Genomic DNA, 26,709 nt, shown 5'->3' on the forward strand with positions numbered 1-26,709 from the left:
AGATGAAAAAACAATAACATGATGCCGGTGGGATCCGAAACCACGTCCTCCGAATTACGCGTCCGATACTCTGCCAAATGAGCTGCAGTCAAGGCTTTTAAATAGGGATTTCGGCTTTAAAGCATCTGCAAATAAAGCTAAATGGCAGCACAAAATAAAAGAAGATGGCAAGCAATTCTTGGGCTCTTAATTTGCGGTTTAGTGTTAAAAAATACAGGCCGCCGCGGTGGCTCAGTGGTTATAGTGCTCGGCTGCTGACCCGAAAGACGCGGGTTCGATCCCGGCCGCGGCGGTTGAATTTCTTTGGGAGAGAAATTCTAGAGGCCCGTGTACTGTGCGATGGGAGCCCTCCACTACGGCGTCTCTCATAGCCTCAGTCGCTTTGGGACGTTAAACACCATAAACCACAAACCATAAAAAATAGAGATGTATTATTTATAGGAAAAGCTTTCAAAATAATGTCTTACGCTTTCAAAGTCTAAGTGTTATTTAATTGCGCCGCAGAATATATCACAACGAGCGCTTTCAGTTGCGCTCTTGTCTAGTCAAATTTTCTTCTCTTTGCAACTAGGTGGCGCTGCTTACAAAAAAGCTTAAATGCATAAAAAATGTGGCACTCAAGGTACTTTCAACTAAAAAGGGCAAATTTGTGGATGAATACCTTCAAGTTTAAAGTATTCGTTGAAAAAGTGAGTGGAAAATATGCCGAGCATAGCGGTCGACCGCGACCACAGGAAAGGGTCTTTATATCCATCCAACGATACTCTAAGAATATACCATTGACAGAACGGAATCGTGCTTTTTGTAACTCGCCTACGTCGTGTTGTGGCCCCTGCAGGCGGAACTAAACACCGCAACATTGTGTTAGTAGCCCAACGGAATATTTGTAACCCGACATGGCCTCGGTGACTTGGAAAAGAAATCTGTGCAAGGAACTTGTTCACTCTTTAAGCCGACAAGAGGCGTCATAAGAACACTGTGCTTTCGCTATAGCCCACACTGGTGTAGAGCAAGGTACGGGCGTAGCGTATTCAGCGGATGGCAATGCAATAATCCGGTGAAGTTAGGAGGCCAGGTCAATCGCATGAATTTGGAAACAGTTCATGGAAACAGTTGGTGGGCTCTGCGGCTGTGCCACTGCACGGGCCGCTAATCCGCTTACCTTCGCTATGCAGGTCCTTGCTCAAGTCGTCACTTTTGCTCTCCTGCCGATATTGACGATCGGGACACCCGGCTACGCAGCTGACAACCGGACACAACATCAACAAGATGAACTGTGTACCTTGCAACTGGCCGCCATCAACATTACGGAATCCCTGGCAGCGCCACCTCTCGTATGCCGGACCAACGAGGCTGCATCGGCGTCACCATCGTCACCGACAGCATCATACACGTCATCTATAAAAGAGCGACACCCACCTTTGGCACACTGTGGGCTCTGCGGCTGTGCCACTGCACGGGCCGCTAATCCGCTTACCTTCGCTATGCAGGTCCTTGCTCAAGTCGTCACTTTTGCTCTCCTGCCGATATTGACGATCGGGACACCCGGCTACGCAGCTGACAACCGGACACAACATCAACAAGATGAACTGTGTACCTTGCAACTGGCCGCCATCAACATTACGGAATCCCTGGCAGCGCCACCTCTCGTATGCCGGACCAACGAGGCTGCATCGGCGTCACCATCGTCACCGACAGCATCATACACGTCATCTATAAAAGAGCGACACCCACCTTCGGCACACTGTGGGCTCTGCGGCTGTGCCACTGCACGGGCCGCTAATCCGCTTACCTTCGCTATGCAGGTCCTTGCTCAAGTCGTCACTTTTGCTCTCCTGCCGATATTGACGATCGGGACACCCGGCTACGCAGCTGACAACCGGACACAACATCAACAAGATGAACTGTGTACCTTGCAACTGGCCGCCATCAACATTACGGAATCCCTGGCAGCGCCACCTCTCGTATGCCGGACCAACGAGGCTGCATCGGCGTCACCATCGTCACCGACAGCATCATACACGTCATCTATAAAAGAGCGACACCCACCTTCGGCACACTGTGGGCTCTGCGGCTGTGCCACTGCACGGGCCGCTAATCCGCTTACCTTCGCTATGCAGGTGGGTGATTCCCTTTTCGCTAAGAAAACTAGCAACTATTGCCTGGTACAGCTGCCGAGCCCGCAGTGTTGCCTTGAACTTGCTGTTGAATGTGTAAATGTCGTTCGCGCTCTACTACTACTGTCGGGCGACGTTGAAACGAATCCGGGACCACTTAATCTTGATGATATTATGACTGAATTACAAAAGCTGTCTTCCGGACAGTTACAACTTATCACTGAAGTGCAGGGCCTTAAAAGTCAACTGGTAGCAACTGATAAATCAATATCTGCCCTAAGCAAACGGATTGCTGACCTCGAAACCCAATGCGAGTGCCTTACCACCCTTCGAGCCGAAGTGCAAACACTTCAAGCAAACGCTGATAGTACGACAGAGCAGCTTTTTGATTTGAACACGCGTCTGGACGATCTCGAGAATCGCTCGAGAAGAGACAACCTGGTATTCTACGGCCTTCCGGACCCAAATGAAAAAGAGTCTTATGACCAATCAGAAAAAACAATCATTCAACACTGCCTTGACACCCTCAACGTAGTGATAGAACCTAAAGAAATAGAGCGCGCACACCGCCTCGGCCGCCACACCAATGACCGCAAAAGGCCAATAATAGTGAAGCTGTCGTCATACAAAACAAAAGAGATCATACTCTCGAAAGGCACTAAGCTTAAAGACACTGGATTCAGCATTGGCGAAGATTTTTCTCTACCAGTTCGAAACGCACGAAAACACCTTGTGGCCTTTGCTAGGACCAAGTCTGCACCATTTTCCCTCCGTTACAAAACGCTGCACATGGGGCCGAAACGGTATATTTTTGACCAAGCTACGCAGACAGTCAAAGAAATCCCATAGGAATCTTTTCGCCGTCGGAAAGCGCGCAAGCAGCCGCCGACTAACTGTCGAGTTAATCTTTCCTTTTCTATAATCTACACTAATGCACGCAGTTTCCTTCCAAAGCGCGAGGCCTTGTCTAATCTCCTTTTATCTTCTGGCAGCAACATATTAATCCTAACGGAAACGTGGCTATCAAGCGACGTCAGTGATAATGAAGTTTTAGATGACTTACCGAATTTTACCGTTTATCGTAAAGATCGTCAGGGCAAACGCGGAGGAGGTGTTCTTATTGCTATTAACAACCAAATTTCGTGTTCCCTTGTTAACATAACTTCAGATCTAGAAATATTATGGATAAAATGCAGCGCTTCACCGGAAACCGTTCTGCTTGGCGTGTGCTACAGGGCCCCTAACACCAACCCGTTATTCGCTCCTAAACTAAACGATTCCCTAGACCAAATTACAAAGAAATACCCCACTGCACAAGTTGTTCTCTTTGGAGACTTTAACTTCCCGAGTATAGATTGGCAAAATGTAGGCCCACTAACAGCAGGTAACTCTGAAGCTAGAGATTTTGTAAATGTTTGTTTAAATTTTAACTTGAGGCAAATGGTGCTCGAACCGACTCGCGTTACGCATGAATCTTCAAACATCCTAGATTTAATACTCACCAACGACCCTGAAAGCTTATCATCAATTACATACCTGCGCGAAGTCAGTGATCATAAGGTTATTCATGCCACGTTCAAGTTTTCCCCCACCTCCCGCCAAACGTTCACGAAAACCATCCGCTTATACGATAAAGGAAACTACGAAGCAATCAACAGCGCACTAGAAGCTTTTCTGCCTTGTTTTCAATCAGTATTCCATCACCGGACTCTCATTGATAACTGGTCAGTCTTCAAAAACAAGATAAACGAACTATCACACAAATTCATTCCCTGTATCAGCTTTCGTGCAAACCGCCAAAAACCGTGGTTCTCACACGATCTTAAAAGATTAGAAAGGAAAAAAAAACGACTTTATAATACTGCGAAATGGAATCGAAGTGCCGACGCATGGGAACGCTACTATACAGCTGAAGAAACATATTATGCTGCAGTTCGATCCGCCAAACGTGCCTTTTTTCAAAAAGATCTGCCAAAAATCCTAACCAATAACCCCAAGAGGTTTTGGGAAATAATAAACCCCCAAGCAACATGCAACACACCCATTAGAAACGCCGCGGGTGAGGAAGCCAATGATGATGAAGGTGCTGAAATATTTAACCGTGCTTTTGCGACCGTCTTCACAGACGAAACAAACTCATCACTACCCACTCCGCCTACTGTAACACTACCAACAATGCCACCCCTTGACATCACAGTGCAAGGCATAACTAACCATATTGACAGAATAAAACTTTCATCAGCTGCTGGAGTGGACGAAATCAACTCCAAAATACTGAAAAACACCAAACACATTTCAGCTATATACCTTTCCTTATTGTATTCGCAATCGCTTTCAGCAGGAATGCTACCGGATGACTGGAAGGTTGGGAGGGTCATTCCGGTCCACAAATCAGGTCTAAAGGACTCTCCACTGAATTACCGCCCCATCTCCTTAACCAGTGTGCCTTGCAAAATCATGGAACATGTCATCTATTCCCATGTCATAAACTTCCTCGATTCTAACAACTTTTTTCATCCAGCTCAGCACGGGTTTCGTAGGGGACTCTCCTGCGAGACCCAATTGGCAATCTTCACTTTTGATCTGCATGCTAATCTTGACCGTAACCTACAGACCGATGCATTATTTTTAGATTTCGCGAAGGCTTTTGACAAGGTACCACACCAACGCCTATTACTTAAACTATCCTTTTTAAATTTGCACCCTAATATTCTAGACTGGATTAAAGAATTCCTAGCTAACCGTTCTCAGTTTGTTTCTATTAACAATCACAACTCAAGCACTCTCCCTATAACATCCGGCGTTCCGCAGGGATCTGTGCTCGGCCCGCTTTTATTCTTAATATATATTAACGATCTGGCGCCACAAGTATCGTGTAACATCCGCATATTCGCCGACGACTGTGTAATTTATCGTACCGTTACTAACATTTCTGATCAAGTGGTTCTCCAAAATGACCTCAACCGCGTCCATGAATGGTGTGACCTCTGGCTAATGACACTAAACGCTAAAAAATGCAAACTCGTCTCATTTCACCGTCAACGCAACCCCCTTATTTTCCCCTATACAGCTGCCAACTCATCTATAGAAAGCGTCCAATCGTTCAAGTACCTCGGTGTAACACTCTGTAGCGATCTTTCTTGGCGAACACACATTACTACAATCATATCATCTGCTAACAGATCTCTAGGATTCCTAAAACGTCATCTTCGTCATGCACCACAACACGTGAAACTTCTAGCTTACAAAACCCTTATTAGACCTAAACTCGAGTACGCCAGTCCCATCTGGAATCCACACCAAATATACCTAACAAATGCCCTCGAATCTGTTCAAAACCGCGCCATTCGCTTCGTTCATTCTGCATATTCATATACAATCAGCGTTTCATCTCTAAAGAATAATTCCGGTCTCGAAAGCCTTGAAACTCGCCGTCGCGTCGCCTGCATGTGTTTGCTCCACAAATTTTTCCATAGCACTCTGAATCAAACGCCTTACATTTCTCATCCGACCCGCATATCTCACCGCACTGCACACCCGTTTCAGATCGCCCGGCCTCTATCGCGCACTGCAACTTTTTCAGGTTCCTTTTTTCCCCGCACCATTGTGGACTGGAATGCCCTCCCCGCCGATGTTGCCGCCATCACGTGCCCATCTTCATTCTTATCCGCTGTAACCACTTGTATCATAGTGCAATGACATGTATTTATTATTGTTGAATATATTAACCCACCCCTTATGTAATACCCCCTGAAGGGGGTCTTTAAGGTGAATAAAGTGAAGTGAAGTGAAGTGAATGAGCTGTAGTGACTGCAAGGTTTTGTTTCTCGCGGTGTTGAATTTTACTATCACGTCTCCCGAACCTATGTGCTTTTCCTAGTTACTGTACGAGGCTTGCCTATTATTGTTCCGACGATGCGAAAGGCGAAATCCCCGCCCAATGTGTTATCAATAAAATACCATTAGCCTTTCAGCAACGCTCATGTTGATCTAATCTGCAGTTTTGAAACTTTCCACAACAGCCACCGTAAAAATTAGGTGCTCCAAAGCTGTCGTCTCTTCATCCAGCTGCCGTTAAACAACCCCCCCGACGATAGTTAGCATTTCTCGTAGCTCGCTAACGAACAAGAATTCATTTAGAAGCGCTCCAAGAGCATAGCATTAAGAATGCTTCCTCTTTGAAATCATGCTGCCAAAGGATCAATGCCAGTTCTAGTCCCTTCTCTTTTCTTGCGCATCGGTCAAAGAGGGGAGGACGAGCGCGCAAAGGAAAAGACCTACCTTAGAAACGCTAGGCAACTACAAATGTCCGATAGAATCAATATTGTACACTGTGCAGAGCTGGCAGTTTCATACAGGTCTCTTATGCGTGAGAGGAATTCTCGCAATCCTGAACAACACAAGAACTTCTATCAATAAACACTGCTATTCTTGCCTGCCGTTTCACAAAAAAGCATGTATAAAAGCAAGTTGTCCGATTATGACATTTTTAGCACCTGCGAACGGACGTGAAGCTTTTATCGTCGTGCTGCTCAAAATTGAATGAATAGCACTTAAAAGTCCCTATCACCACCGCACAGCAAATGCCTTACTATCCTCGCCTATGTAAACAGCGACGATGCCTCACTGTGGTAAAAACTAGTCTTGGTGAGCCAGAACATGGCAAAACTGGAGGCTTTCAAAAATGTCATCAATCATTGGTAAACAAGTCTGTCACACAACATTTTTGTCACAGCACAACGAAGGCCGCATGTCACGGCTTGGTGCTATATAATTATGCAGAGCAAAGGGCAGGAGTGAACAAGTCGGTGCCCACAGAGTCCATACGAGCACAGGTCCTTTGTTCTCAAAAGCCGACACATCACTGCCCGCCGACGCAAGGGAGGCACCATGACGCTCAAGGCGAGAAGAGGGCAAGTCGAAATCGCATCGTGACGAGGGCCTGCGACACGTGCAAGACCGAAAGCCAGGACCACTGAGACTGGATACTTGGGCGTCTTGGCTGCAGCAGCCCTGCATTTCCCACAGTTTGCCGCTATTCTCAGCAGCCCAGTGGATCAGGCAGACTGGAAGACATCCGTGTAGTTGGTGAGCAGGAACATGACCAGTGCTCCGACGAACGATCCCCCCTGGGTGGCCACGCCGTACCAGAGGAGGGAGCGGGCGCCCCCGTGGGCCATCATGCCCGCTGCCAGCCGGCTCTTCACGAACGTCGTCAGGGACACGAAGAGCACCCAGGCAGAGACCTGCGCATAGCCACGGCGAAGCTTCGCTGTTAACAAAGCCTACCCTGAGTGTATACCTCTGTTAGCCCGCAAGGTAGCGCGTTGGAGCATTTATCTAAAGCCTAACTTCCTGAATTTCGTTCCGCTGGTTTTGGCTTTCCTTTAGTGCTCTACAAGAGAGCTTATAGCTCACTGGGTTCAGTGCACATTCGAAGTTTACGAGCGGACGTTACTTCCATTGGTTCCACCGCTAAAAAGCTTCCACCCAATAAATTTTAAGTTGATGAAACGGCACCACTACTCACGCTTTACTGCTCGATAGGCGACATGAAAACATGTTTGTGTTCAGGAATAATTTGCATTTCAGTGTTTTAGGCCTGCGGCCGCTCACTTCTGAGGGCGCACTGCTGCTTAGCCAGAGGATTCAGGTTAAATCCCGGCCGCGACGACCGCGTTTCAATGGAGGCGAAACGCTAAAAGGGGCCCGTGTGCTGTACGATGTAAGCGTATGCTGAAGAGCACCAGGTGGTTGAATCAGTCTAAAAGCCTCCACAACAATAACCCTCATAGTCCTTGTGCCACATCGTAATGCTAAAGCCCCCTATTCAGATATTTTGTGTTAGGCCCTGTGTAAGAAGTCGTCAGACGCACCTCAGTCATCTAAATCTTTAACTGTGTTAGCTCGGTTACCTCAGTTAGTAGTAGTAGTAGTAGAAGACCTTTATTCGGCCAAAATTTACAGGCCGAGCATGTTGACCGCCTGGGCGACCAGAAGTCGCTGTTCTGCCTCCCCTTCAGCGCCAAGCCAGTCGAGCCAGGTGGTGATGGATAAAGAAGGTGGAAGGTAGGAACCCGACTGCTGAGCAGCCGGGAAATAGAAGAGGCAATGGGCAAGGTCCGCATAGACACAGGGGCAGTTGGGACAGGAAGGGTCCGATCGATAGCGATAGAGAAAGAGACGAGACGGGGTGATGACTGCATTCATTTGAACGTGCCGAAGAAGGCGAGCCTCCGGCACTGTGAGTGATCGATGACGGGGAGGGTAAAGGCGTTTGTCGAGGCGGAGCTCGAGGTAGACCTCTTTTATGGTGCGGCGAAGTGTGAGTCTCCCACCGTCCTCCGAGGGCTTGGGTCAGGGGATCAACGGTGCCCGGAAAAGTGTGTCACGGGCGAGCTGATGAGCCAGCTCATTGCCGTCAATCCCTGAATGCCCAGGGACCCAGAGGAGGAAAACGATGGAAGGCGGCCATGATGAGACCACTCGTTCGACTTCCTGTTGAAGAGAAGGGGTTAGGATGCGTTTCTGTATGTGGTGTATAGCGGCTTGTGAGTCTGAATAGACTGTGTACTCTTGAAGAGAGGGAAGGAGGGCAAATGACTGGAGGGCATGCGCAATGGCGAAGACCTCGAGGGATAATGCATCCGGAGGGCGTAGAAAAGGCCCGCTGGTGTGAGTTTCAGGATCGGGGAGGTGGGGGTGGTACAGGGCGTAGCCGCAGGAACCTCGAGGAGCCACGAAGGAGGCATCCGTGTAAGCTACACCCTGGGTACCAAAGAGAGGGGAATGGTGCTGTGCGGCCGCATGACGACGGCCGGCGTGCACAACGGGGGACATGTTGGACGGAAGGGGGAAGATCCGAAGATTCACAACCACTTCGTCTCTTCACAACCTCAGTTAGGAAACATAACAAGCGTTCAGATTTTCATATCGCCGGAGATGCGTCTGATGATTTTATGCAGAGAGCCTCAAACAAAAAATCTAAATAGGGGGTTTTAACATTACGAAGTGGCACAAGGGCTGTGAGGAACGTTGTGGAGGGATTCGGCCTGAATCAGCCATTTGGTACTCTTGAGCATGCGATGAGATCACAGAGCACATGGGCCCCTTTTGGCGTTCGCCTCCATCAAAACGCGTTTGAAGCCGTCGCGGTGGCTCAGTAGTTACGGCGCTCGGCTGCTGACCCGAAAGACGCGGGTTCGATCCCGGCCGCGGGGGTCGATATTTCGATGGAGGCGATATTCTAGTGGCCCGTGTACTATGCGATGTCAGTGCACGTTAAAGAACCCCGGGTGGTCGAAATTTCCGGAGCCCTTCACTACGGCGTCCCGGAAAGCCTCACTCGCTTTGGGACGTTAGACCTCCATAAACAAACAAACAAACAAATGCGTTTGCTGCGGCAGGGATTGAACAGGACTCGTCTAGCTCAGTAGCCGCTCTCGCCAACCACTGAGCCACAGCAGGAAAACGGTCGGAAGTGACTGAAACAGCGCCGTTTCCGAGAAGCTGGGACACTCAACTGAGCAGTGGGCTCGCACAGCCAGAAGTAAACGCCACAGTAATGAGATGGCAGCCAGCTATGATAACATGCGAAACCGGTTACAGTGGTTCTTCTCGTGAAAGGGATTATTGCTCGCGTGAAGACAACCGAAAATATTTAAAGGGGACACAATGAACACACAAACGCGCACGCACCTGCACGCGAATACTCGGGAGCGCACGCACACACACACACACACACGCGCACGCACACACACACGTGTGTGCGTGCGTGTGCGTGTGCGTGTGCGTGTGCGTGTGCGTGCGTGCGTGCGTGCGTGCGTGTGTGTGTGTGTGTGTGTGTGTGTGTGTGTGTGTGTGTGTGCGCGCGCGTGTGCGTGTGTGTGGACGGGATGCGAAGAAAGCGGATGTGTTCTAAGCTTCGCCTTCAGTTTATGATGCAGAATTGGTCATCCTCTACATTCAAAGATCCCTCAGGGTACTTATACCACTTCTGGCGCAGTGGTGCAACTGTTAAGCGATGTGCCACTGCCCTGTGATGGCAAGTGATGGAACGGTGGGCTTCTGAGACAGGTTGCTCTTCCTGAGCAACCTTCCCTAGCAACCGAGTATTTATGTCACGCGCCGCACGGTGTGTAAGGGCCTGAGTAATCCAGTGAAAATGTTTCGGTAATGTTTTCACTTAAATAAAACATATCAATGCTTCACAAAGCACTTTTTCTCAGCATATTGAACTGCAGTCTTCCACACTTATAACCACTTGCATACACATTATTGATTTTTTTTTATTTTTTCCAGAACCCTCAGGCCCGGCAGGCCGTTATGCAGGGGGTTGGTTAAGAAAATAAAAAAGTTATACGTTATAATAAAGAACAGGCAAAAAGCAAAAAGCACAATAAATGATGACGTGTCTTCAATTCAGGCGATATGGGGTGGAAGGTGGCTCAGTGCTGGTCTTCGGTAAGAAAGAATTAAAAAGTACATTCATTTTACAAATGGGTATGGCAAGTTTATGCGGAAGCTCAACTGGTGATGATACGTATGATGGGACTGAAGAAGAATATTCCTGTTTTTGTACACCATTATGAAAGCAAATGCTGTGAAAAAGGCTGAGGCGTGAAATGTTTCTACGAATTCCGAGGTTGTCAGACCAAATTTCGATTTGTTTAAAGAAACGCTAGCTGGGTTGGAATAATTCGACAAGATGAAGCGAGCGTAACCATTCTGAGCAGATTCTATAGCATCGAATAAAGTGAGTTTTGTGGCTTCCCATAAGGATGGTGCGTATTTTAAGCTAAGCCGTAATAGAGTTTGCTATAAAAGTAACTTTACATGGGATGGAGCCAGAGAGATGTTTCTGCGTATGCAGCAAAGGGCACGGTTTGCATTGTTAGCGACATATTCGATTTGCATGTGCCAGGATAATGTGTCAGCGATGTGAACACCAAGATATTTATAAGACAAGACCCTCTGAAGTAAAACTCCATTAATCGTAAAATCGACCTTCTTGGTTAGATTGGCATGGGATGAACTTAATTTTACAGTTTTATGCGTAAGAACTGTATAGTATCGCTGACACCAGTTGAAGACGTTATCAAGATCAGACTGATAGAAGGAACTATTGTGAGCGTCATTTATTGCAAGAAAAGGAACACAGTCGTCAGCGTAAGGTGAAGATCAAAGCTAATTCCAATCGGATGGTCAATAATATATATTAGAACAAGTAAAGGGCCCACCAGAAGTGAACCTTGTGTAACACCAGGTGTTAGAGCACATGGAGATGATACAGAATCGTTCAACCTAGTTGAGAAACATTCAACCTAGTTGAGAAGATTAGTTCAAATATTCAGGAAGCCTATTTTAAGAATCAGCAAGTGATGCGACACCTTATGAAAAGACTAAGCGAAGTCAAGAAAGATGTAGTCGGTTAGTGAAACATTTTATAGAGACGATGCTAAGATATCAGTAAAAAAGAAATATTGAATCACGCAAGAAACTTTTTCGAAACTCGTGCTGACAAAAATTAAAAAAAGGTTTGCTTTCCAGATAATAAACGAGGTTAGCATATATAATGTGCGCTATAAGTTTACAAGGAATGCTTGTTATTGAAACAGACCTGCAGTTAAGAGAAGAATTCGGATTGCCTTGCTTGAAGAATGGAACCAACCTCGCGTCTAGTCAGCCAGTGTTGTGATGAGCGCTAAATATATGCTGGAATAAACAGCAGCGTTTCACAAAAACTTTGAATTAATGTTAACACCGCAACCGCAGGATAGCTTCAGGACCTGAATCAACGTCACAATGCCTGCAATATCTATGAAAAATGCGCTCCATCGGAAACAAATCGCTTTTAAGCTCTTTTGGCGCCACATCAAAAGAACAATCAGAGAACTGATTTCAAAGGCGGCATTTATGGCAGCATAACAATCATCGCTTGTCAAAGTATGCCCAGCGCTATAAGAAACCTGCTTGATAGTCCTTTCTTTCGGTATGATATAGCTCCCGAATTTAGATGGATTAGTGGAAAGGAGTGGAGGCAGTGTGTTGTACAGACAGACATGCTTGGCTTCTTTGATATATCTAATCGATAAGTTCGGAGAGCATCAGTGTACGGGCGCCAACATTCCGCAGTGTTTTACACTTTCGCAAGGCGAAAGAAGCGTTTTTCTTACTCAAAAGTCGCTTCCTGGCAGCGGTGAACCATGGTAATCGGCATTTTTTTTTTTAATTCGGAGTACCTACTAGGACTATATTCTGGAAGCTAGGCATGCAGTTTTCAATGAAGAGTGCAAATTTGATGCTAACCGATGTGTAGTCCCCTCTCCAATAGTATCTAATTGTCTTAATGCTGCTAACTTTTTCTATAGATCGCCCTATTATTTCAAAGTGAACAAGGAAATGATCACTCATACCGGGAATTTAAGTCGTACAGTGTAGGAGGTCAGTAGCAGTGTAAAGAATTAAGGCTAACAGGTTAGGGTGAGGCAGAGCCAAACCTTGCAGGCCTTGAAACCAGCTGTGTAAGATTAAACGGCATGCATATGTTCATAAAGGATGGCTGTCAGCAGAAGTATTTGCGACAATTTGAAATTGGACAGACCAATCTAATTTGCAAAGTTAATATTAATATTCAGTATATCGTATAAGTCACCGCAAAAGATTATGTCGCATTCATTGACCCATAACACACAAAGGATAATTCACTGTGGCAGTCAATGTTTTATTTGGGCACGGCGCATTTCAACGGGAGTAAAAACAATGACGACATCTGATACGAGGTAACCGGCAGCATCAATCAGTACACGACCTCCGTCTTTTGCAGTTAAGTCGTGGTGGAAGACCGCGTAATGTTTTTTTCGCAGTCACGTAATTCTGTACTGCTGATAACGTTTGAACGCCAAGTCTCCTTCAGCGCCATCACATCGTCTGCGCGTGAATCTATGACGGGCGATAAATCGTGGCGTTCATGCTCTCGAAACGCCGGGTGTTTGTGAACAGACACAGTAGATTCTGACGGGTGGTATTTAGAGGACGTTTTTTGCTAGGATAAAGACGTATATGTGTCAGTGTGGCTATATGCTAGACGAAGACCGGTCTTGACTGCTGTCGCAGCATGGTCCTAATTCGTAGCTCACTGTGTGTGAGAAATATTACATCCCTGTACACAGCCTTTTGCAGTTTTTGCAAACATTTTGTATATCTGATGTGAAAATAAAGAAAGAAAGAAAGAAAGAGAGAAAGAAAGAAAGAAAAGGAGAAAGAAAGTAGGAAAGAAGGAAAGAAAGGAAGGAAGAAAGGAAAAAAAGAAAGAAAGGAAAGGAAGAAAGAAGGAAAGAAAGAAAGAATGAATGAAAGAAGGAAAGAAAGGAAGAAAGAAAGAAAGAAGGAAAGAAAGAAAGAAAGGAAGAAAGAAGGAAGGAAAGAAAGGAAGAAAGAAGGAAAGAAAGAAAGAAAGAAGGAAAGAAAGAAAGAAGGAAAGAAAGAAAGAAAGAAAGAAAGAAAGGAAGAAAGAAAGAAAGGAAGAAAGAAACGAAGAAAGAAAGAAAGAAAGAAAGAGAGAAAGAAAGAAAGAAAGAAAGAAAGAGAGAAAGAAAGAAAGAAAGAAAGAAAGAAAGAAAGAAAGAAAGAAAGAAAGAAAGAAAGAAAGAAAGAAAGAAAGAAAGAAAGAAAGAAAGAAAGAAAGAAAGAAAGAAAGAAAGAAGCCAAAACAAGACGAGGTGAAAAATAAGGATACGCCAGACGACAACTTCTAATCTTACTTGCAGTGAATTCACCGAGATGGAATGCGCATCTCAGACGATCACTGGACGCACGGTGAAATACTGGTGCCAGTTCCGCAGTGTTAATCTCCTGGTGCGCATTCCACACCAATGATTTCGAAATTTACCAACTCTATCAACGAAAAATCCCGGTGAACTACGTGTATTGAAATACAAAACAATGGACCGGAAGTGAAAGGAAAACAAAAGGAGCAGGACATTACGCCTTTATCGCAACACCGTAACGTCAAAATCGGTCAGATCTGCTTCATCCAGCTTTCGCAATTCTAGGACAGTCAAAGTGCTAATGCGCTCCAGCAAGAGTGACAGGTGGCGAAAAAATTCAGGCGGCCGCTGGCCTGTATTCTTACGCTTTCCTCTGAATGACAGTAGCTGACAGCTGCTCATTCATACTCGCGTGCTGACTTTTGTGAGACCACTCAGCATTAGCGGCTGAACACAGAAAAAAAAAAGAAAGCTGCAAGACACGCATGCAGTGTATCACTTCTTCAGGCACCCAACAAGAACTTTGCCTCTCACATGATACCGTAAGCGAAATTACAGGTGCTTCCACAGATATGTTTTTGTTTGTAACCTGAGTATGTATTATGTTCGCTAGGCATGCGCAGATTGTACAAGGCGTTAACAGGATAACCATTACCTCGCAGTGCCTTGTGCCGGTCACCGACTATCGGTAACAAAGCAAATAAAAAAGCCGCATGGCTCGTTCTCCATTTGTCAACGTGTCTTACTGAGTGGACGTAAGCGAAGAAAGCGTAAGAATGAGTGGCAAATGGATGCGCGGCAACTGACGCAGTTTCTGTAGTCAGACAAAACATCGGAAGATGGTTACGACTCTGCAATGCGATATTCAGCGACAGTGGTTTGCAGCTTTGACTTTATTAGTGTTTAGCCTTTTATCCTGCTGACATAAAGAAGTTCTGTGAATTAACCGCTGGCTTGCCAGCGCTAAAACTGCCCAAAGCGCTGGCACATTGCTATAACTTGTTTCGTAGTAAGTTTGGCAACCACAGCATGTTTGGCTGCGCATGTCGCAAATCTGTAATAGTCTGCTCCGAAATTCAGAAACGGAAAACCGCAAACGCCGGGTTGCCACCCACCGCCACTAAAGAGCAGTGGTGGGGCCACCTGCTGTCTGCAGGGGAAATCGCCGATCGAAACGCGAAAGGCGCCGAGGCAAGCGTTGCAAGGGGCGCAGGTCATTTGACGGCGCCATCGTCAACCTTCGGCGGCGGCAAACCGGCGTTGATGATTTTCGGTTCCTCGGTCATGGCCACATCACTTACGGGCTTGGATCTTGCACGGCAGAACCATGAAAGCACAGCGGTCAAACTTACTACGAAACAAAGGTTAGCACAATGTGCAGGCTCCGTGCCCCCTTTCACCACAAACAACCATACTGAAAAATGTGTATAGGTTTGAATGAATGAGCAAATAGTTTATGATTTAAAGAGGTTTCAGGTCCCAGGGCAACTAAGGCTATGAGGGACGCCGTAGTGAAGGGCTCCGGAAATATCGACCACCTGGAGTTCTTGAACGTGCACTGATGTCGCAGAGTACACGGGCTCCTGTACTTTCGCCTCCATCGAAATTCGACCGCCGCATCCAGGAGCGAACCCGCGTATTTTGGGTCAGCAGCCGAGTGCCATGACCATTGAGCCACTGCGGCGGCCTGAATAAGCAAATAGGATTATAGTACATTTGGTTTGGCTGCATAGGAGCAACGTCCCAAAGCGACTCAGGCTATGACGGACGCCGTAGTTGACGGCTCCGAATAATATACACCATTCAGGGTTCCTTAGCATGCACTTACACCGCACAGTACACGAAAGTTGTGAGTTCGTTCCCGGCTGCAGGAGGCTCCTAGATGGAGGCGGAATGCTAGAGGCCTGTGTACTGTGCTATGTAACTGAGCGTTAACAACTCTAGGTACACGAAATTATCCGGAGCCCTCTACTACGGTGTCCCTTAACGCCTGGCTCGTTTTGGAACGCTAATTATATAAAGGCAAACCAAATGTGCTATAACCTTTTTTGTTGACCCTTTTCCAGTAGGGAAGCCAGTGCTTGAGTCAGAAGAAATTTCAGAAATCAGTGTAATACGGATGCACTACTGTGTACTTCGTTAAAACATTAATTTGGGCTAGTTGGTAACGGCTTGAAGGAATCATATTCTTAGCGGTAAGAAACAGACACAACACCAAGAGACACACATACAGGGTTGATATACATAGCATGAGGATGAGAACACAACAACGGCGAAAGGACAGGGCCCAAGGACCTAGACAGAAACTTCGTTAAAACATTAAGTTGGGCTAGTTGGTAACGGCTTGAAGGAATCATATTCTTAGCGGTAAGAAACAGACACAACACCAAGAGACACACATACAGGAGCGGGTGTCCTGTATGTGTGTCTCTTGGTGTTGTGTCTGTTTCTTACCGCTAAGGATATGATTCCTTCATACTCTGTACTGTTTGCTCAATTATTTGCGTACTTTTTGGATAGACAGTGCATGAGGTCGTTGTGTTCTGACCACTCACTCTGTGTGGTGCTTCGTCATGGACCGCTGCTCTGAAGGGAGCCCGGAGTCACGTCATAGCATGCTGACCAACCAGCATGCCGCAGAGGGAAACTTGCCATTAACAGCTGTGGCTGTAAAAACGCACGCACAGGCGCCCAAATCTTTAGCTGGCGTGCGCGAGCGGCGACTTTTCTGTTCGTCAGCGCCACATGACGGAGCGAAGTTGGAAATAGGATGAGGCTAAGCGCATGTTCACAAAGCACGCTCAGCTGGGGCCGTCGTCTGCTAAACTGTTCCTTTTTAAGGACCTCACCCCTTATTATCGCGTTTCGATGAGCAGGCAGCGTGAGTAGACGAATGGTTTTGCTCACATTTTACGTTCCGAAGAACAGCGTTGTAGCAACCAAGCGACGAAATAAAACTGAAAGATATGCCGAACACGCGCAATCATGCGATCAGCCGGAGAACATGGGTCGTTATCATTATAAATGGAGAACATGGGTCATAATAGTTATGAAAGGGTTATCACTAGCTCAGGCAACAATCTGCAAGTCTTCTTCTTTTTTTTTCCTGATGAGGTAGCGAGGAGCGTCTTCGATCCGACCTTCGTCCCAATAGGCACGTATGATTCTGCCCACTGAAGTCCCAGCCACTCCTGTTGCTTTAGCATCTGCTTCTGCGATGAGCCGCCCAATGACATCCGTATAATTCGGAGTCTTGTCGCTTGACATACCCGGAGTGACATCTTGATAACTGTTCCGAACTGCTGCGAGCACGCCTGCAGAGCAGCTTTACTTCAGTTTCACAGCGGCCTTTTAGTTTCGTCGCCACGCTGAAGCATAAAGCACGCAGAGTGTTGATTAGCGCCCTTCGTGCAGTAGAAAAAAAAGCTTTCGCGTCAGCAAGTAACACATGAACGATCCATGTTCTCCGGCTTATCGCATAATTGGGAGTGTTCGGCCTATCTTTCAGTTTTATTTCCTCGCGTGGTTGCTACAACGCTGTTCTTCGGAACGTGAAATGCGAGCAAAACCATTCGTCTACTCACGCTGCCTACTCATGGAAACGCGATAATAAGGGGTGACGTCCTTCAGAAGGAACAGCCTGGCAGACAACGTACCCAGCCGAGCGTGCTTTGTGAGCATGCGCGTAGCCTCATCCTGTTTCCAACTTCGTCCCGTCATATGGCGCTGAAGCACAGAAAAGTCGCCGCTCGCGCACGCCAGTTAAAGTTTTGGGCGCCTGTACTGCTTATGAGTAGCGAGGACTACAACTATTTCAGACGTATGGTTGGCCTTTTCCAGCACTGTTCCATGGGCCGTATTCCATAATCTGTCCATTTTCCATCTTCCATTTCGCATCTATTTGGTCTTCTACCATCGGTCACTTATGTATACCCGCCGCTGTAAAGCGTATGTAGAAAGCGACACGGCCATTGGTTGGTTGGCGACCAGACGTCACCATTGTCTGTATATCGCAGTCAATGGAAGCCAAAGGTGAGGTCCGGTTGCCAGCCGCCCAATGGTCGGTTGCTTGCCACGGACACTCGAAAGTAGCGGATATATCTCAGTGACCGATGATAAAAGACCAAATGGATGCGAAATAGAACACGGAAAATGCACCGCTCATGAAATACGGCCCCGGCACTGTACAAAAAGCGCCGTGCACCAGAGTGCAGTGGCTAACATGATTACTACCAGTGCGGATTTGGACCGCGCAGGTGATCCCTCAGGCGGCTATAAAGACACCGGCCCGTTTGCTGGATGTCAAAGCGGTCATTTGGCACCGAAACATCGTAGGAAACTCCTCCTTGGCATACAGTGAAGTGCCTTACGAATTTCATCCCACAGACGACTTTCTGACTTAGTCATCCTTCATTTTCTTGCACATCGAAGCAAGATTCTCTGGTGGAGTTGTAGGTTTTAGAGCTGATTTTGCACCTGAGTGGCAGTCACCCGCAGCTTCCTTAAATAAAACTGTGATAGCGCGACGCTGTGTTGTGACGACATTGCGTTCTTGCGAACCACGATGCGGTGCTGCGTTATCACGCAGCTCGAGCCTACATATTGCGGCGCGCTTTTCAATAAAACGTTTTTCGTTCGTCGTCCATGTCTGGCTTCAGTCATATCATCTGGCGACGAGGCACCTCGGCCAAGCGGAAGCAAAGTTCTTCGCTAAGAAGATCAGCCAGTGCACTCGGCACGTTTTTCGAGCGCTTGACCGTCGACTGAGCTGTACACCCGACCAATTCTGTAGACCCGGCCAATAAACAGAGCCTGACTGTGCACCAGCATTCAACGAGGCGCCTTCTTTTATGTTGAACGACGAATTTGTCTTGTTTTGCTCGTTTTGTTCATCCTTTTCCAGCGTATGCTGCAATTAATGCTGGCCAAAAAGTGCAGGCTACTTTCACCAGTCTCTGCTATCTCGGTTCGGCCAAGAAATTGCGCACTCAGCAACCGTGGCAGTGGGAAGAGCCAGCAGACTACATTCACCGCTGCGTAGAAAAACTTGTGAGCACGCGGTTATTCTCGCTGGCTTCACCGCTCCGCGCCGCGATAAGGCGCTGGCAAGCAGCAGTTTGGTCGACGCTCGCGCGGTACTGTTAAAGAATTAGCTGGGTGTACCAGTTTTAGGAGCATGAAGGCTCGTAAAACTGAAGGCTGAAGTCCAACGGGAGTGCTGACAGAGGGAAGACAGACGCAGCGTGTGATGGGTAGTCTCAAAATGTATTCTTACGTAACGATAGCAGAGTCTGATGCTAACACTTATAACTTCGAATCATCCGTTGAACGTTTTGAGCTTTTTGTTGGCGTGAACGAAATGACTGCAAGAAAAAAACTGTCGGGATATTTGACTGTTATTGGCGCGGAAGCTTATGAGGTGTTGAAAAGTCTGTGTGTTCCGAAAACACCCGCTGAGCAAACGTACCCTGACGTAAAGCGACTGCTTCAAACCCATTACTGTCCGAATAGCTCTGTAACTGCCGAACGTTGCAAGTTCAATCGCCGCGTGCTTCGTTTATTGCAGAAGAGGCGAAATACGGGCTGGTTGGTACATGTTTGAAGAACTGGATAAAACAGCGCAACGGAAGACGAGACAAGAGAGGGACAAACACCAGCGTTGGTTTATTGGGGTTGAACGTTCCAAAGCGACTCAGGCTATGAGGGAGGCCGTAATGAAGGGCTCCGGAAATTTCCACCACCTGGGGCTCTTTAGCGTCCACTGACATCGCACAGTACACGGGTCTTTAGAATGTCGCCGCCATCGAAATTCGGCCTCCGCGGCCGGGTCGAACCCGCGTCTTACGGGTCAGTACCCGAGCGCCGTAACCGCTGAGCAACCGCGGCGGGGCTATTCGCCGCGTACTACTAGAGCATGAAGGTGTGGAAGAATTTATTGTTGAACTGAAACACTCGTCTAGGAAGTGCGACTTTGGCACATTCTTGCATGATGTGTTACGGGACAGGTTAGTTGCAGGCTTGCGGAACGAGGAAAGCCAGCACGCGTTGTTCGCTGCCGAGAAATTTACATTTGAGACGGCGTGCGAAATTGCATTGGACCGAGAGTACGCAGCACAGGACGCCACTGTGATGCAGGCGAGAGAAGAAAACTTATCATTGCATTCCTTCCAGGCTAACAGCAAGAGCGCTAGGAAAGAAAGACTGCCGAAGTCGAATCCTGACCAAGTTCCAGTGAAACTGTTTTGTGAAAGATGTGGCAGGAAGTACGAATCACAGCAGTGCTGGCACAAAAATGTTAAGTGCCATAAAGATCGTTCACTGGCAGAAAATATACCCAAATGGAAGGCGCCTGAATACAGAACGCGGATGGTACTGAGGACGAGGAAGGAGAGATAGACGTGCACCATTTTAGAAACTTGACTCAATCAAGTTACGAAGTGAATGTTGATGTGGAAGACAAACCATTGAAAATGCAGATCGACAGCGACGCCGCAGTTTCAATTGTTCTAGAGAGAGTGTACAGTTCTGTCTTTCCGCGCGTAAAGTTTGTGGCCACTAGCATGTCACTGCGAACCTACACGGGGGAGCAGTTGTCTTTGAAAAGCCAGTGTGACGCATCAGTCGTGTACGGCAATCAGCGCATGAATGTGCCCGTTTTGGTAACGCGCAATGACGGGAGGCAGCAACCAGCACTAATAGGTCGCAAATGGTTTGAACGCCTCTAGTTTGAGTGGCGGCAGATCAGCCAGATTTCGGCCGGAAGCCGTGTTGAAGCACTTGGTGAAAAATTTCCTTCGGAGTTCTCGAACACGTTGGGCGCAGTATGCAATTTTGAGGCGCAGATGGTGCTGAAACACAATGCTCCACCGGTTTTCAGCCGCGCACGGTCGGTTCCCTTCGCGCTACGTGAAACAGTAGAAAAACAACTTGGTCAAATGGTAGAAACAGGAATGCTTCGGCAAGTTTCACACAGTGACTGGGAACGCCAGTTGTTGTGGTTCAGCAGAACGATCGTAGCCTGCAGCTATGCGGCGATTATAAAGTTATGGTAAACCAAGTGTTGAAGACCGAACACTGTCCGTTACCAAGACCGGAGGACTTGCATTCAGCAGTAGCAGGTGGAAAGATTTTCTGTGTGCGCGACCTGTCTGCTGCCTAACAGCAAGTGCCGCTCGCTGCAATTTGCACACCACTTTTGGCTATTAACACTAGTTTGGGGCTTTTAGAATTTCAACGCCTTCCGTACGGGGTGGCTAGCGCTCCAGTCATTTTCCAAGCCTTGATGGATGAAGCATTGAAGGGCATTCCGAAAGTTGAGATGCTACATTGATGACGTCATTGCAGCAGGCTCGAACATGCAAGACTGCCAAAAGACACTCGGACGTGTCTTGCAACGATTGTGTGCCTACAACATCACACTGAATGTCAATAAGTGTCATTGTTTTAAGGCTTGGTGACTTATCTGGGTCGCAAAGTGACGGTGGAGGTCATTTATCCTACTGACTCCAAGTAACAACAATTCTGTAAGCGCCGGAGCCAAGTTCAGTTTCCGAACTGAAGTCGTACCTGGGGATGTTGCATTTTTATTCATAGTTTTTGGATAACGTGGCCACAGCAGCACAGCCACTTAGGATCTTCTAACTGAAGACCAAAAGTGGTCGTGGTCTAAAGAATGCAACCACTTTTTCCGCTCCACCTAAAAGCTGCGCACAAGCAGGAAAGGCTGACAATCTACGACGTCAATAAGCCTATCGGCATGCTTTGCGACGCCTCATCTTATGGCCTGGGAGCTGCTATTTTTCACCAGACAACAGACGGCAGCGAACGCCCCGTAGCTTTTGCCTCTCGAACGCTGAAAGCTGCAGAAGAGAAATATCCGCAATATGAGCGCGAGGCCTTGGGTTTGGTTTTTGGGTTGAAGAAATTCTATCGGTACTTACACGGCAGGGAAATCACACTTTACAGGGTGTTGCACCTAAGACTTTCTGCAATTTTTAAAAATAAGCTATTTGACTTAGATGCGCGCTTTTTCTGGCATAGCATTGTCAGTGGTGTAGCACATCATAATGCAGCTAAGACGTGCTAACTAGCAGGCTTGTTAACCAATATTTAATAGTTAACTTTTAAACTATTACCGTTGAGCTCCTTAATTATTGAGAGGCATGTAGCCCACCGTAAGTGATGTCCATATCCGTTTTTAGAATTTCGAGAACGCGATTATCCTCGGCGCTGTGGCCCAACAAGTTTTGGCTATTTCGACGAGTTACGTGCACTGGAGAGGTTGCTTTGCCTGCAAGCTTCTCAAACCGCATGTATTTTGGCGCGATGTAGGCGAAATTTGTTGGGCCACAGCGCCGAGGATAATCGCGTTCTCGAAATTCTAAAAACGGATATGGACATCACTTACGATGGGCTACATGCCTCTCAATAATTAAGGAGCCCAACGGTAATAGTTTAAAAGTTAACTATTAAATATTGGTTAACAAGCCTGCTAGTTAGCACGTCTTAGCTACATTATGATGTACTACACCACTGACAATGCTATGCCAGAAAAAGCACGCATCTAATTCAAATAGCTTATTTGTAAAAATTGCAGAAAGTCTTAGGTGAAACACCCTGTATACTGGCATACTGACCATCAGCCACTGCTGGGCGTCTTTGGCCAGGACAAACCGACGCCTACTTTGGCCGCAGTGCGCATGCAGTGTAGGTCCATGCTGCTTGCTGCTTACAATTATCGGTTTAAGTATCCCAAAGGCAAGAACCTGGAAATAGCGGACGCGCTCTCCAGATTACCGCAGGCTGAGAAAGCAACTGATGTAAGAAGAATTCCTAGCAGTGTTCGAGAGCCTGCCGTTATATGCTGCGGATGTTGCTAAGGCCACAATGCGGAACCTGACTTTGAGTCGTGTGTGCTAATACACACTGAAGGGTTGACCAAACCAATACCCTGAGGAAATGAAGACGCATCACGTGCGGCGTTATGAGCTGTCACTTGAGCAAGGATGCCTAACATGGGGTACTCGAGTGGTAATTCCGGATCAGTTGAGGGAACGCGTGTTGGATTTGCTTCTAGACGAACATCCAGGTAGCACCCGCAAAAAATGCTTGCCACAAGCTTCATGTGGCGGTCTGGTACGGATCAAGCTGTCGAGATGTACGTCAGAAAGTGCAAAATCTGTCGAGCAGTTCAACCTGCCCAACCCGTGCCGCTCCATCCATGGAACTACCCGTCCAGGTGCTGGGAGCGAGGTCACGTTGATTTTACTTGCAGAAATCCTGATATATTCCTTGTTCTAGTTCATTCTCTCTCAAAATGAGTGGAAGTGTGGCCGATGTCATCAACGTCTACCACGAAGACAATTGAGAAACTAAGGGCTGTCTCCGCAACCTACGGACTGCTTGAAACATACGTTAGTGTCAACGGGCCGCAGTTCACGCCTGCAGAGTTCTCTGACTTCTTGCAGAAGAATGGTGTAAAGCATGTCCTCACACCGCCATATCACCCCACGTCCAATGGGGCGGCTGAACGCTCCGTGCAGACGATGAAACGATCGCTGTTAAAGCAAGTCATGGAACGCGATGGCATTCGGGTGGGTTCGGTTCAGGAGTGCATTGATAATTTTCTTGTCGCCTACAGAAATACACCGAGCAGTGTGACGGGGCAAACGCACGTGCAGTTGTTTTTAAAGCGTCAACCACGTACAAAGCTTTCTTTGCTCAACCCAGCTTTGTCGGTGACATGGATCAAAAAGCGTGATGTGTCGCGTGGTGGTGAGGGCGCGTTTCGGGAAGGTGATCTCATGTACGTGAAGCCAGGACGCGGGGAACATGCCTCTTTGGAGGAAGGTGTGGTGCACCAAGTTGTGAGCGCTTTAACGTACGTTGTGAAAGTGCAGGGGCATCTTCGCTGACCATCTACGGCCACACTATGCTGATCCTGCGGCATCCTCAGAACCACCGTGTGCAGCAGAAGCACCAAATAGACCGTCTCCACTCAGCGGCCCTCTACTTAATGAGTGGGCCCAATCAGCTCAACCTCATCTCCCTCAACCCCTCAACCTGATCTAGTAGATGACGTAGCGCCAGCCAACCTCTGCAAGTGCAGACCTGTCACCGCAGCAAAGCCAAGGGTAGCTGCCAGCCCAGCATCGGAGCTGACGCCACCTAATGTGGGAGAAGAACCACCGCTTCGTAGAGGCACTCGTTTGCGCAAGCAACCGGACTGGTTCACACACGAGAACTTTAAGTAGAGAGCCCATGGGGGGGGGGGCGGAATGTGATAGGGCGACACTGTGTTGTGACGTCATTACGGTCTTGCGAAGCATCATTCCGTGCTGAGTTATCACGACGCTCGGGCCTATATATTGCTGCGCGCTTTTCAATAAACGTTCTTCGTTGGTCGTCCACGTGTGGTGTCAGTCATATCAAAAACTCCAGCTGTTAAATGCACGGCTGTTCTGCCCTGCTTTTGCGCAAAAAAGTTTCATAGTTGGACATGTGCCGCGCTTCAACAACAGCATTGATTTTGTCTCAATCCATGTTAACTCAATTTAGAGCGAGCCAGCGCTGTAATACACAGGCCGACGCTGATTACCGGTTACAGCAGCGGTCAGCGCATTTCCTGTTTTATTCTACCGTGATTACTGGGCCATTGTGCCCCTACGAAGCCCTAAAAAGCTCTGCGAGAGTAATACCCCGGTCGCACGGCATTCCTCGGCGCTCTTTTCAGGAAATGCGCCTCTTTTCACCAAAGGAAGAAAAACTGGAAGGAGCAGCGACGCAGCTACACGGTACAGCCCGGAGGTGAAACAGTCGTTGAGTTTAACCTGCCGGAACAGTCCGGTGCTGCTACAACAGTTTTGCTGCACCGAAATCTAGATATAAAATATAAATACCTGTACAAGAAGGGAAACCAGAAAAACCTTTCGTATTTTTTAAAGATATTTGCAAAAGAGTGTTATGCACATGTTTTTTCTTTCTTTTTACGTTTTGACGTTGGACGGCACTGAGATCGTACCAAAGCAGCACAGGCTATCGGCAAAATATTAAGGCGAAAGCCTTTAATGCGTCATCGTTGTCGACAGAATGTTGTCAGCAGAGGTGTCACGCTTTTCTGGTCAGACCAGAAAAAAAAAAAGCTTTTGTGCACGACGAGATTCGAAACACTGCTTCCGTTCCGCAGCCGAGTGTGCTAATCGCTACGCTACTTCCCCTTTTTTTTCCTTTCATGGTATTTATTTACATGGTTTTGTACATACAGGGTGTTTCACCTAAGACTTTTTGCAATTTTTAAAAATAAGCTATTTGAATTAGATGCGCGCTTTTCCTGGCATAGCATTGTCAGTGGTGTAGTACATCATAATGCAGCTAAGACGTGCTAACTAGCAGGCTTGTTAACCAATATTTAATAGTTAACTTTTAAACTATTACCGTTGGGTTACTTAATTATTGAGAGGCATGTAGCCCACTGTAAGTAATACCCATATCAGTTTTTAGAATTTCGAAAACGCGGTTACCTTTGGCGCTGTGGCCCAACAAATTTTTGCTATCTCGACGAGTTAGGTTCAGTGGAGAGGTTGCTTTGCCTGCAAGCTTCTCAAACCGCATGTATTTTGGCGCGATGTAGGCGAAATTTGTTGGGCCACAGCGCCAAAGGTAACCGCGTTTTCGAAATTCTAAAAACTGATATGGGTATTACTTACAGTGGGCTACATGCCTCTCAATAATTAAGTAGCCCAACGGTAATAGTTTAAAAGTTAACTATTAAATATTGGTTAACAAGCCTGCTAGTTAGCAGGTCTTTGCTGCATTATGATGTACTACACCACTGACAATGCTATGCCAGAAAAAGGGCGCATCTAATTCAAATAGCTTATTCTTACAAATTGTAGAAAGTCTTAGGTGAAACACCCTGTATATATATACATAGGGGTGTGTGTATACTTACACAGACACACACAAACATACAAAGGTATTTACAGAGCCCCTAGGTAGGCGATAAGTGGCACAAACATGATAATGAACATATTAGAACTAAAAAGCCGGTAAGGATATACAGCGCATCAGGACAGGAAACCAATCCGGCAAAAAGTCCAAATCTTTGTAAATGTTCGTTACCTGCAGCAACATTCGGCTAAAACGAATTCTCGGTGAAACAACTGGCTCAACGTTGCGATCTTGCATGCGCATTTTCCAAAGGCTATGAAGTCCAATGAGAAGAATCATATCATAGGGTGTCGAGTCAGGTTCGGAAACTAGAAGATAGCGCACACTGTAGGAATTTAGGAGAAAATCTTTCTGTAGCGCCCTCTGCAACACGTCCCAAAACAAAATGGCGTCTTTGCAGTCTATAAAACAATGTTCAATTGTTTCAGGTACATTGCGCAAGCGACAGCTCACAAAAGACACAAATATGTTTTTCCTATCGAGCCACGTGTTGACAGGTAAAGTTTTGGTGTGTAATTTACAGAAAAATGTTTTGGGGCAGGGAGAAATTGACATTTTACGCACTCGCTTTAAAACATCATGACCCATGAGACCGAAGTAGACAGAACGATACATTGGGGACGGGAAAAGTGTCGATATAAAATCCCTGTACAGATTTTTGCGCGAAATAGAATATAAGTACTCATTTGAAAACCGAACTGTCAAAAAACGCACGGAGGCATAAACTTCCTGCAAAAAGCCTAGTAACCGGGGGCGTTCAGTATAACTGGAAGATTCGGAAGTAGAGTCATGAAGCTGACCTGCAAGAATGCTCTAATAATCGGATGGGAACAATCACGAAAAAAGAAGAAACGGGTGACCAACTGTCTCGCATA

At 47.0% G+C, this 26,709-nt stretch overlaps 2 protein-coding genes across 2 annotated transcripts in view; one reads left to right on the top strand and one right to left on the bottom strand.

Annotated features, from left to right (window-relative positions):
* The first annotated feature begins 1,120 nt into the window (after nt 1-1,120).
* LOC149344352 (uncharacterized) lies at nt 1,121-3,572 on the top strand. The gene has a single exon (XM_089546255.1). The coding sequence runs from the start codon at nt 1,170-1,172 to the stop codon at nt 2,964-2,966; it is 1,797 nt and encodes a 598-aa protein (XP_089402381.1). The 5' UTR covers nt 1,121-1,169; the 3' UTR covers nt 2,967-3,572.
* A 3,602-nt stretch (nt 3,573-7,174) lies between these two features.
* Nucleotides 7,175-26,709, bottom strand: part of LOC149344353 (solute carrier family 52, riboflavin transporter, member 3-like) — a 48,402-nt gene continuing 28,867 nt past the window's right edge. Inside the window, exon 6 of the mRNA XM_089547221.1 lies at nt 7,175-7,363. Within this exon, the coding sequence (XP_089403347.1) occupies nt 7,175-7,363 (189 nt within the window). The remainder of the gene's footprint in view (nt 7,364-26,709) is intronic.

The sequence above is a fragment of the Amblyomma mixtum genome, chromosome 5, assembly GCF_055824585.1.
Source record: "Amblyomma mixtum isolate Tamu chromosome 5, ASM5582458v1, whole genome shotgun sequence".
Taxonomy (NCBI): Eukaryota; Metazoa; Arthropoda; class Arachnida; order Ixodida; family Ixodidae; genus Amblyomma; species Amblyomma mixtum.

Excerpts from the sequence above, each read along its gene's own strand:
- LOC149344352 (XM_089546255.1), top strand. The coding sequence starts at position 1,170 with ATGCAGGTCCTTGCTCAAGTCGTCACTTTTGCTCTCCTGCCGATATTG.